We start from the raw sequence: 12,114 nt of genomic DNA, 5'->3' as shown, positions 1-12,114 counted from the left end.
GGTTACCAACCCCCATCGCTGGTGTCTGCATTACCTGGGGCCCGACCATGATGACAAGTCGTGCCCTAAATGCCAGGCCTTGACGTCGAAGGCTGCAGTGGGACCTGAAGTTTCAGTGGGCCCAGCATCAGGGCAATTTGTCCGACCATGTCTTGATCTTGGAGGGCACTGCAAGACAGTTGCAGTGGTGGCTCACGGACCGCGATAGGGTCAGCAGCAGATCCCTCTCCCTACCCCAACCGGAGCATGTAGTTGTGATGGACGCGTCCCTCCAGGGCTGGGGGGGCCACATGGGAGAGGCGGAGATCAGAGGCCTCTGGTCTCCGGCGGAGTCCTGGCTTCACATCAACCTTCTTGAGCTGCCGATCCAGCTTGCACTGAAGACATTCCTCCCCTCTGTCCGGGGGAGTGTAGTGCAGGTGTTCATGGACAACACCACCGCCATGTGGTACTGCAACAAACAGGGCGGGGTGTGGTCGTGGCCCTATGCCAGGAGGCTCTGCACCTCTGGCAGTGGCTGGAATATCAGGGCGTGACCCTGGTGGTTCCAACACCTGGCAGGTTCCCTCAACTCCAGGGCGGACAGACTCAGCCGTCGGTGCATGATGGATCACGAATGGCGTCTGAACTTGAACGTGGCGCAAGGCCTCTTTCAGCAGTGGGGAGAGCCTTAGTTGGATCTATTCGCCACAGAAGAGAACGCGCAATGTCATCAGTTCTGCACCTTGGAATTTCCAAGGCGGCACTCGCTTGGAGACGCTTTTCGTCGCGAGTGGAGTTGCGGTCTGTTGTACGCCTTTCCGCCTATACCACTTCTGCCCAGAGTGCTGTAGAAGATCTGACGCGACCGGGCGCAAGTCCTCCTTGTGGCTCTGGACTGGGCACGAAGATACTGGTATCCTGAGCTACTCAGCATGTCTGTCAATTCCCCGATTCGTCTGCCTCTTCAGGAGGACCTTCTGTCGCAGCAGCAGGGGACGGTCCTCCACCCGAACCTGTCCAGTCTCCACTTACATGCGTAGAGATTGAGCAGTGACAGTTGAGGCCATTTGACTTGCCTGCTGAAGTCTGTGATGTGATTCTGGCAGCCAGGCGTCCCGCCACAAAATCGGTATACGCCTGCAGGTGGAACAAATTTGTGGCATGGTGCACAGCAAAGGCTGTGGATCCACTATCTGCCCCTCTTTCTGAGGTTCGCTTCTTTATTCTGTCTCTTGCCCAGCAGGGCTCTGCTCTGGGCACTCTAAAGGGCTACCTCTCTGCCATTTCCGCCTTCTTAAGGCTCCCTGATCAGCCCTCTTTGTTCAAGTCCCCAGTTGTAAATCGGTTTTTGAAGGGCATCACTCATATGTTTCCTCCTGTTCCTTTCGTGATGCCTCAGTGGGACTTGAACCTTGTTCTGACCTATCTGATGTGCGCTCCTTTCGAGCCACTTCATAACTGTCCTCTTCGTCTCCTTACTCTCAAGACTGCATTCCTGGTTGCCATCACCTCTGCCAGGAGGGTAAGTGAGCTCCAGGCTCTTTCCTCTAAACCTCCTTACCTTTCTGTCCATCCGGACAAAGTTGTGTTGCGGACGCGACCCTCTTTCCTGCCCAAGGTAGTCACAGCCTTCCACATCGAGCAGTCCATCACCTTGCCCACCTACTTTCCGCCTCCACATCCCTCGAAAGAGGAAGAGAGGCTCCACCGTCTGGACCCATAACGTGCGCTCTCATTCTATCTTGATCGCACACGCCAGTTCCGGGTGGATGACCAACTCTTTGCTAGTTACGTGGGGGCTAAGAAAGGTCGGGCGGTGCACAATTTGAATTTGAATTTTTAAGAATTTATAAAACGCTCGTACACAGTGCAGTTTCATGGCGCTAGAGGAGTTACATGAGCAAGAAGAGATGGGGAGGGTTATAGGCCGAACGCTTGTTGGAACAGGAGGGTTTTAAGGGCGCTACGAAACTCCATATAGGAGGACGAGGTTCTGATATGGGGCGGGAGGGAGTTCCAAAAAGTGGGTGCAAGGACCGAGAATTTCTGGCCTCCGGATCTAGATTTCTTGAAGCGGGGGATTACTAATAAAGATTTGGTAGAGGAACGAAGGTCACGGGAGGGACAGTAGTTAGTAATGGCGGAATTGATGAAGGCAGGGCGGTGCCCATTCGAGCTTGGAAGGTGAGACAGCCGAGTTTGAATAGGGCCCTATGTTTGACGGGGAGCCAATGGAGGGAGATGAGGAGGGGAGAGGAGTGTTGAAATTTGGACAGGCCATGTACCAGGCGGGCTGCCTGGTTCTGCACTAGCTGAAGGCGTTGGAGTGCGTAAGCGGGGGCACCATTGTAGATGATGTTCCCATAATCTATTTTGGATAGGACCATGGCCATTACTATTAATTTGAGTGCAGAAAAGGAAAAAAACCCATGAGACTTTCCTGATGGTGCGAAGGGTAAAAAAACAGGAAGATACTACCGAACTAATATGGGAGTGCAAGGTCAATTGGTGATTAAGAGTGATGCCGAGAGTCTTAACAGAAAGAGAGGGGGTGGGGAGGGGCCGAGGGAGGGGGGCCAGAAGGAGGGGGACCATGAATTGGCACTGCCTCCAGTCAGGATCAGCTCAGTTTTATCCGGGTTGAGTTTAAGATGGTTGGCATTCATCCAATCCCGGATAAATAGCATAACCGACTGGAAGGCAGTGACACCAGAGGAGGGAGAGGCAAAATTAAAAATGAGTTGGAGGTTATCAGCGTAGTTATAGACTGTGACCTCCATCTGCTGAAGTGCGAAAATGAGGGGGAAAATGTAAAGATTGAATAAGAGGGGGGATAGAGAAGAACCCTGGGGGACACCACATTGCACCTTGCGGGGTGGGGCGGAGAATTCGACCAGGTGGACGGCCTGTGTGCGGTCAGCAAGGAAGGAGCCAATCCAGGTCAATGCTTGCCCTCCTATGCCCGCCGCCTTGACACGGGACAAAAGAATGGAATGGTCCACCGTGTCAAAAGCGGCAGACAGATCTAGGAGAACAAGAGCCTGGGGAATATTAGTGTCGAGCCCCTCCCTTAGTTGGTCCATGACCGAAATAACCACCTTCTCGGTGGAATGGCGGGGGCGAAAGCCCGCCTGGCAGGGTGCGAGGTAGTTGCTGTCCTCAATAAAGGTGCTGAGTACCTGGGTGGCGTGGACCATCACAAGCGGACCATCTCTCGGTGGGTCGTCGTGTGCATCAAGGTATGCTACTCTTTGGCTAGAAAGGAGCCTCCTGTTGGACTGAGGGCCCATTCCACTCAGGCCACGGCAGCTACTACTGCCCTGGGTCGGGGAGTCCCCTTGCAGGACATCTGTCAGGCAGCTACGTGGGCCTCGCTGCACACGTTCGCAAGACACTACTGCCTGGACAGCCAAGTCCGGAGAGATGCCTTCTTTGGCCGTTCTGTTCTCCAGGACATTCTGGTGTGATCATTGGTACGCAGACCCACCACCGGGGTTGGTATTGCTGGGGTATCTATTCTAAGATAAGGAATCTAATACTAAGCTGTTTCTTTCAGATGCACAAGTTACTTACCTTTGGTAACGATATATCTGTAAGAAACAGTAGTTCGTATTAGATTCCTTACCGCCCCACCCATCCTCCCCATTCTGCGAGGGGGGAGTATTCACTAGGAGAGGTGGACTGCTGTGCCCTTCGGTGGTGATGTTAAAAATGTTTGGGGTGGGTGTTATGCAGGGCTTGCGCCCCTGTGGCCCTTCCTGCCTTTCCCTGTATTCCTACCTAATGTTCCCCGCCCATTGACCACAGTTTGGCTATCGGACCTCTCCCTTTCTGGTGCTTTATCTTTTCTGAATTAGCTAACTTGAGCGATCCCTGAGACGGTTTGCTTGTTTTCTTTTCTAGTTTTCATACGTTGGCTTCCATGATTTACCTTTATCTTACTGTCACGTACTATTATGAATAAAACTAAGACTTGGTATAGACAGTTACAATCATTGAGGCATTGCATATTTAGAGGTCTTGGTCATGTTCTGGTTGGGACATGGAGGGGAGTAGGGTGGACAGACAAGTTTTGAGTATTGCCTTTGTGTTAGACCGCACTGTTCTGTCTCACTTCTGCAGTGGGATCACTTTGCTGTTCTTTCTTGTCTTTGTCCCCCATGGGGAAATACTTCCAATGGTTATGCACATTTGAACCCTGCTTGTACTACTGTCGACCTCACAGACATGACATGTTCCTCCTAGTGATGTATTTATTGTGACCGGTCTTTACGTCATTGTAATTTGTATTATAAATACCAATAAAAATATGTTTTAAAAAAACAAACTAGTTGCACAAGGGCCTACATGACCTTTTACACCATCAGTAAAGTGTATTCTGATGGGTAGCCGACCTGCCCTCATGCCAGGCCTACCGGGTTGGATTCCTACATATAATATGGGACTGCCCCAAAATACATACATTTTGGCATGGAGTGGTAGCACACATTAATAGTATGACAGGGAGAAGCCATTACTAGACAGTTGAGATCTTTTATTAGACCTGGCCCTCTGCCCCAAAGAGGCCAAGACAAAATGTACGGATCTGTTATTGGTGATTGCCTAGTGGGCCATAGCCGTGCACCGGGAAGCCAGTGTGGGCACCCCCCTTCAAAACAGTGGTGCATATCAGTTGCAAGATTTGTAGACATCCAGAGCCTGGTGTTACACAGGGAAATTTCAATTGCCAGGCTATGGGGCGAAATACCATTTTCCTTCTGACGAGAGATCGAGAATGAAGACAAACCACATAATGACAAAAAGGGACGGCATTCCGTAAACCCCCCGGCTTGGGCACATCCATGTGGCCACATGTAAAGTGATCATGTGTAACAAATGTGCCATACACAGACCTAGCTCATGCGGCAGAAGCAATTTTATCATCAGAGTTCTCCATTGTACTCCTCTTTACCCACGGAATGTGCAGGGATCGTGTCCCTCTTTACCCCCACCCATCCCCTTTGCATTGTACACTGTTGGAAACTACGATCTTCTGCTTGGTTTTCCCCAGAGCATGTGCATTCTGTTGCTGAACCCATTTTTGTTGGCCATAGGACTGTGTGCACAATATCCCTGCTAACCAGAGGTAAAGTGCTTATGACCTCCCTTATTAATCTGTTAAAATTGGTTTACACCAGATATATAATTAAATTTGGTTTAGCTAGTATATGTTACCACTAGTACATGGGCTGCTAAATTAAAGACTTGTAGTGGATGCAGCCCTCATTTTGCCACCACTACATTAGCACTGTAAAACATGTCTCCAGCCCTGCAACTGCAGCCTGGGTGTGCTGTTTTAGACTGCTATTTCAACCTGGCAAAAAAAAACCTTCTTCTATGTCTAAACCTTCCTTTACAATTCTTATACGTGACCCCTAAGGTAGGCCTTAAAAGCCCATAGAGCAGAGTCCATGGTATTTAAAAAGTGGGACATGTATATGTAATGTTTTACATTCCCTGGCAGTGAAAACCCTCCAAAATCAATTTTCAGTGTGGCGAGGCTGGCTCTCCCACAGCTTTTATAGTATTACATTTAGTAATTGCGACATTCAGTTTGGTTCATAACCTTACTTTAATAGTAATTTAAAAGCAGATACCTGATAGAATATCGATGACAAAAGTATGACAAAAGTATTGTGTGAACAGAACATCAAGGACCAAAATATTGAGGATTAAAATACATATCTACGTACCTTGAAGATGTATAGAATGCCAAGGTATATATATGTAGAATAAAGTACGGTAACATTTTGTTTTCCAATAGAAACCTACCTTCACAATATTTTAATCACACTATATTCATATTCCTATTTTTCCTTGATATTTTTATATTCCTATTTTAGAAATTATACTTTTAGAAAGTTGGCGTTTTCCCTGCCTAAAACCTGAAAGCTTTCAGCCAATGACCAGCTGTCACCTGACCCCTGATGACTTCCCTGTGGTAAGATGTTTGTTGCTCCCAGACAGTGGACAAAGGTTCTCGGTGTCGGAGGGGGGGAGCTACCCTTGACAGGATGAGCCTGGGGGCTGTGCCCAGCCCATATCTGATCTTCTAAGGATGCCTTCCTTCTCGCTGACAGATGAAGCTCACACCTTAGGCTTGAACCCTTTTGTCTCTCTAGCCAGGCTTGCTCCAAACCCAGTGGGAGGGGAGGAACCGACCAGAATTGGTTTAGGTGGTAAACAAAGGCTCAGCTTGCCCTCCACCTCCACCACTGCCAATGGGCTTGCTAGTGGACCACACAGACCTCTCCTCACAACACTACGAGACATGTGAAGAATTGAAGATGGGCTGTCCGGCACTCCAAGGGCCAGCTGGCTGACCTGTTCTCTCAACTACAGTGAAAGAATAAGCCACCAGAGGCCTCTTTCCCTGCAACTACCCAGCAGACCAGTCCCAAGTGAACCTGCCCTGGAGCCTGTTGTTGGCCTCTGCTTGAGTGAGTCCTAACCCCCAAGTGTTGTCTCTAAGGTCCTGACCCTTGGCTGGTGTTAGAGTGTCGTTTTTTTGTCTCCAAAATGCAAGAAGTGGGTCTTAGAAACTTGTTATCTTTAGAAGCGATGGAGACCAGTTAGAACCCACAGCCATCGACCTCAAGTTGGTGGGAGGACTCAACTTGCTGGTTCGCAAAATTGAAAAAGAAACAACTTCTAAAAAATGTCTAAATCCGAATGTAGAGGGCTTTATTGGGGTTGACTCCAAGCAGCATTCGATCAATATTGAGGCCTTGATTCCTGGTCACTGAACTTTGCCGCCTTTGCTAACGACTGCACCAGGATGCCGCTATTCAGTAACCTGCTGTTGTTGAGCCCCGCTTTGTATTCAGCTTGCAGCTTGCCTGCCGACAGACACTTTTTCTCCATAAATGTTTTGAAGTCAAGGGTAAACTTTCTACCAGGACAAACCTGGTCTCTGGATCTGACCCGTGCTCCATCACTGTGGGACTTAACTTTTGACTTCACACTTATATACTGGGCAATAAAAGGTGCCTGATAGACTTCAAACATTTTCCTTTTTTATATCAAAGAAGGTGGTCTATTGTCTGAAAGTTCTTCTGAATAAAAAGATCCAAAATTTGAAGACTGGATCGAGGCAAGTGAAAAAAATAATACCATATGTTTTGATGCTAAGTGCCAAGATTTAAAAATAAAAAATGAGGAAATTGAAGCAGATTTTTTTAATAGGGATGAGAGGTTGTACAAGAAATTTTGTAAGATAAAAAAAGAGGAATACTAGTCCATGATAAAGATGAAATAATAAAATACTATAGCGCCAATTACGAAGTGAACAAACGATAATGGTAATTCTCTCAAAGGACATGACAACATTTTGGAGATTAGTTCAGTATAGTTCTGGCACAGACAGATATAAATATATCCATGTGTATTATTCTTGAAGAAATCTGGGTAGGCTGTTTGAAAGAATACTATGCCAACTGTCTGACTGTAAATTCTCTTGAAAAAAAATCTCTTCATCTGTTGAGAGCTGCGGGTCCAGATGATATGTCTGCAATAATAATTAAAGCAATATAGATTGGTTGACCAGGATATTTGCCTTGGTATGCCAATTGCTAAATTCAGACAGTTGAAAAGGTACAAAGCTACAAGTATCGTTGTTTATAACCTAGGGAACAGTGTCGTTTTCAGCTTCTTTCTGAATGCCATATAAACGTCCGTGCGGCGAAGGTCTAGGGGAAGTTCGCTTCAGTGAACGGCCGTCAGATGAGAGACTGATCAATCTCGTACTCTGGTTTTCTTGATAAGTTTAGTTTTGACCAGAGCAAGATTGCAAGACCTCAGTTGTCGTGTTGAATGTAAAATCCAATTTTGTCCTGCAAAATTTGAGGGCCAAGTTGGTGTAGCGCTCTATGTGCACAGCACAGGATTTTGAATTTAGCTGTCTGGCGCACAGGCAACCAGTGGAGTTTCTTCAGGCATTCTGATGCCGAGCTATACTTGGTTTATTGCAAACAAGCTTGGCAGCTACATTCTGAAGCTCCTGCAGTCTGGAGAAGAGGTAGTCTGGCATGCCCACATAAAGCGCATTCCTGGAATCCAACCTACTGGAGACTAGTGCCTGAGTGATGATCTTTCTACAATTCAAGGGGATCCATGAAAAAAGGATCGCTGGGAGAAACTTGGAAGGTCATTGACTGAAAACTCTGTTTATGAGTTTGGTATAAGGAGATAACTGCCCTCCAGTTAAGTGTTAACCTACTGTAAAGATGAATACTAAATAGTGAATATAAGTGGGCAAGGTTGTTGAAAGCCAAATTGTTTGTGATGGCTAGATATTTTAATTTCCATGATTTTCTATAGAAACACCTTTAGTTTTATCTAGAGAAGAACTGAGTTCATGATTAGCTCTGAGGAGGTCAAGGGAATGCTTGCAAGACTCATGGCAGGAATTATCAGTGTATCCTTATTTTAACATATTTACCGAACCGAAAAACGCGATATGAATAAAGAAAATTCTGAATAGGCTTACATCTGCTATATGCAAGAGGTTCAAACCTTTTTCTAGAATGCAAAGCTGTGGTTTGAGGGAGCAGTTTACAAGTTTACATATATGTTTTGATTATTTCCATTTGGTGTCTCAGAAATGTCATTTTTTTAAACTGGTGTTTCTTAAATATGGATTAAAGTCTCATACGCAAGCATTAAGAATTGTATATGCCATGCAATATTTGGATGCGACTTGTGGTATGTGAACAATTTTAATTTCTATAAAAGACTTCGAACGTTTATCAAATGAGTTCTTCTGAATTGTGTGTTCTTGTTTAATAGGCTAAGGTCTTAAATTTACCACGACTACTAGTACAAATTAAAATCGCACCACTTTTATAGTTGAAGTGCGACAATCTAAAATCGGGTTTCTTCTTCAGTGAAGGCAGTACTGAGTATTTGATTGGGGATTAATTTGTCAACTACTTGCTGTTCTGCTGATCAAATTCTGACTGTGTTCAATCCAGTAGGTTGCATTTCATTGATAGACCAATTTTAACCAATTTTGTTTTGTTTTAATTACTACCTATAGAGAGAAAATAGTATCTTTAATCATATGTTTGTTTAGAATTTTCTTTATGAATAGCTTTTTTCTTTGGGATTTAGAGATCTTCATAGAGCTTCTTTATTTTTTCATTCTTGCTCCCTCTCCAGGTTATAGTGACAGCTGGGATGTTTGTAGCCAACTAGGACAGTCGGAAGGATACCAGGATCTGGGGACCCGGCAGGAACTTATGGCCTTTGCTCTCACTCACTGCCCTCCAGGTGCCATTCAGTCTTTGTTGGCAGCAAGCAGTTCTCTGCAGACACAGGTGAGTTATTGCAGGTTTTAGTCCCAGACTGTTCATGTGGGGAAATCCTAAATTTATTTTTAAAAAATACATTCAAAGAACACAAAGAGAACATGTTTGAGGACAGTCTTGGCTGTATAATCTGCTTTTAAGTGCTCACACACAACATTTCCAGCTATTTTTTTATTCTAGTCCTGAAGATATTTTTAAAACACCTTGAAATTCCTCTGTATCTGCCATTCTTAGTAGCGGGAACTTCCTGAGTAATTAAGAGGGTTCAGATGTAGTCCACATTTCTTGAGTGTGCTAGTTCTTCGAAGTCATAACAAGCAGTTACTTCTCTCCACCTCTCATAATAATAATAATAAAGAAATTTATAAAGCGCATGGTTACGCCATCTCGGCGTGTCCCTGCGCTAAGTGAGAGGGGGGTGGCAATTCCCGCACCAGAGGGCCACATCGTGCTAAGCAGTGAACAAATAAGTTTTCAGCAACTTTCTAAATTTAGCTTCTGAGCTTTCTAGCCTTAGTTTTAGAGGGAGCTTATTCCAGTTCTGAGCAGCCAGGACCCGGAAAGAGCGACCTCCCACTTTGGCCTTCTTGGCCTCATGATACTTTTCATTTGAAAATGTGGGTGAATTTGAATATTCTTTTGGACGAAAATGAAATGTTTTATGCATTTGTTTTGATAAGCACTTAGATGTATCAAGAAGCCACTTCATAGCACTAATTACTGCATGTTAGGCAATTCTTGAGATGAAATGTCTGTTTCTGATAGAACCATCTTCCTACAAAGTTGTCACCTTTGAATATCCTCCAGGCATCACACTTGATCATGAAAGCTAAAATTGCTCTGTTTTGCTGGCATTTGTTTCCATGGCCCCATCAAAGCGTCAGTCCCCAGATGTGATGCCACAGATCCGTATATGGTGTCCTCCTGGAGCTATAATGTCAGTTCTGTTTTTTTCTGCACCCTTTGATGCTGATCTGGAGTTGCTTTCCAATCCAAACTTTTTCTAATGCTGTGTGTTTAGGGACAGTGCCTCCAAGAAAGAGGTCCAGTTCCCATAATGGGCTCACACAACATCTGTCTGCTAGTCTAGACTCTGCATGCACCTCAGGACCCATCCCTAACCATGCCTGCTTCCCACCGGTGCTTGTAGAAGCTTCGGTGGGCCCTTCTTGACTACTGTAGGCTGTAGGTACAATTAGTGTCACCGGCTGCAACACTTCAGATCTCACTTCCGGGATAGGTCCAATGATGTGCCCTCTCTAGCGTGAAGATTTCTTTTCACTCAAAGTTCAGAATTGAACATGTGGAGGACCTGTCTTCATCTTGACATCGGTCCTGAATTCTTCTGTTCATGATCGACGATTTTGTTTTCAGAGTAGTGGTGCTGGGTCATCTCCCACCGTTGGAAGTGATGTGTGTCAGGTCTTCAGTTAGATAATAGCTTCTCCAGCTGTTTCATGAGATTCAGTGTTGCCTATACTGATAGATATCTTTTCCGACCTATTGTAGATGTGGATTTTTGGTAACATTCTTATATTTTGTTGGCATCTGGAGTACCTGCCTGTTGGAGTTCGGTTGAGTCTTTTCTCCCTCCTTGGTGTTCTCTTTCATGTGTGGCTAAACGGGTAATCTAAGGTTGTTAATATCGGAAGTTGTGCTCGGACCATCATGGTTTCCATCTGCGCAGTTTCAGTCCTGTTCATTCCTCAACTGAAGGTGCTACCTTGGACAGTTGTACAGCACTGTGGTGTCCAAAAAATTATTCTGTAGCGTTGTTTCTGTTACCACCTGTTGGGATTAATAAGCCATCTATGATTACCCTTTGTACCCTTTGTGGGAGGACCGGTTGCATTCCACTAGTTCTGTTGCTTGTTTCTGTGACCAGTTAGGTGTGGCGGGGGTCTAGGATGTTGGGTCCCTTTGGATAGGAAAGGTCTTCTTGGATTGGCTATGTGAACTTGTGTATAATTTGGTGAGTCTCACCTGTTGCTCTTCCAAGTGGGGATGTCTACTCTGGGAAGATATCTGGTTGTGTCTTCATTCATGTTACCTCCCACCAATTATGGCAGGGTTTCTACATCCTTTCAATGTCTCTTCGTTCCATGGGCCTTGGGGTACTAGTTTGATCTTGCTCTTGGTCCTTTGGTATTGGACCTTATTTAATGGTGTTGCAGTGTTCTTTTATGGGCGGTTATTGGTTGGTTTTCCACCTATGCTGATGAGTACATCTAAAAGCATAGTCCTCACAATTGGAATATCCCCATTTACCAGAATGGATCTGGAGACTTTCACTAGCAGTCTTCCACGCCTCAGCAGGTGATGCTGTGCGGCTCCACAGAGACTTATACTGTCCCAGGCGTGACGGAATGAAGTCCTCCTTGCTCGCTGACATTCATTCCTTTTTTCCCATGCCCACCAATGCCGATCCGGAGGCATCCCAGTTCGGACCTAGCAAGCAAGTATTCCTCCCATCACTTTTTGTGTGTTTGATGTATCACTCTGAGTGGCCAAGGGTATGCCCAGGCATGGGCCCCTTACTCGTTGTGCCACTGGAACCAAGCTGCACCTGACTGATGAACCCCAATCAGGGCAAAACCAGTCTTGAATTGCTTGTGTTTCTACTCAGATCTGGATTGGCCGTTTGGGCTGGACTGTTCATATTGGAGCAGGACTAAGACTAATTTGCATATGGTGTAGGCTAAACAGAGATGGCATGGTGCCCAGAGGAATGATGTTTTGGAATGTTACCCCGAGTGACTGACAATGGTTAGACAAATTGAACACA

The 12,114-nt window shown here is 45.7% G+C and overlaps 1 protein-coding gene across 1 annotated transcript in view; it reads left to right on the top strand.

Moving 5' to 3' along the window:
* LOC147659337 (NBAS subunit of NRZ tethering complex-like) overlaps positions 1-12,114 on the top strand; it is a 485,327-nt gene that overhangs the window by 333,298 nt on the left and 139,915 nt on the right. The window contains exon 11 of the mRNA XM_086951835.1: positions 9,181-9,338. Coding sequence (XP_086807961.1) covers positions 9,181-9,338 — 158 coding nt within the window. The remainder of the gene's footprint in view (positions 1-9,180; positions 9,339-12,114) is intronic.

Source organism: Lissotriton vulgaris, unplaced genomic scaffold (assembly GCF_964263255.1).
Source record: "Lissotriton vulgaris unplaced genomic scaffold, aLisVul1.2 SCAFFOLD_1875, whole genome shotgun sequence".
In the NCBI taxonomy this organism is placed as follows: Eukaryota; Metazoa; Chordata; class Amphibia; order Caudata; family Salamandridae; genus Lissotriton; species Lissotriton vulgaris.
This window is presented reverse-complemented; position numbering and strand designations above follow the sequence as displayed.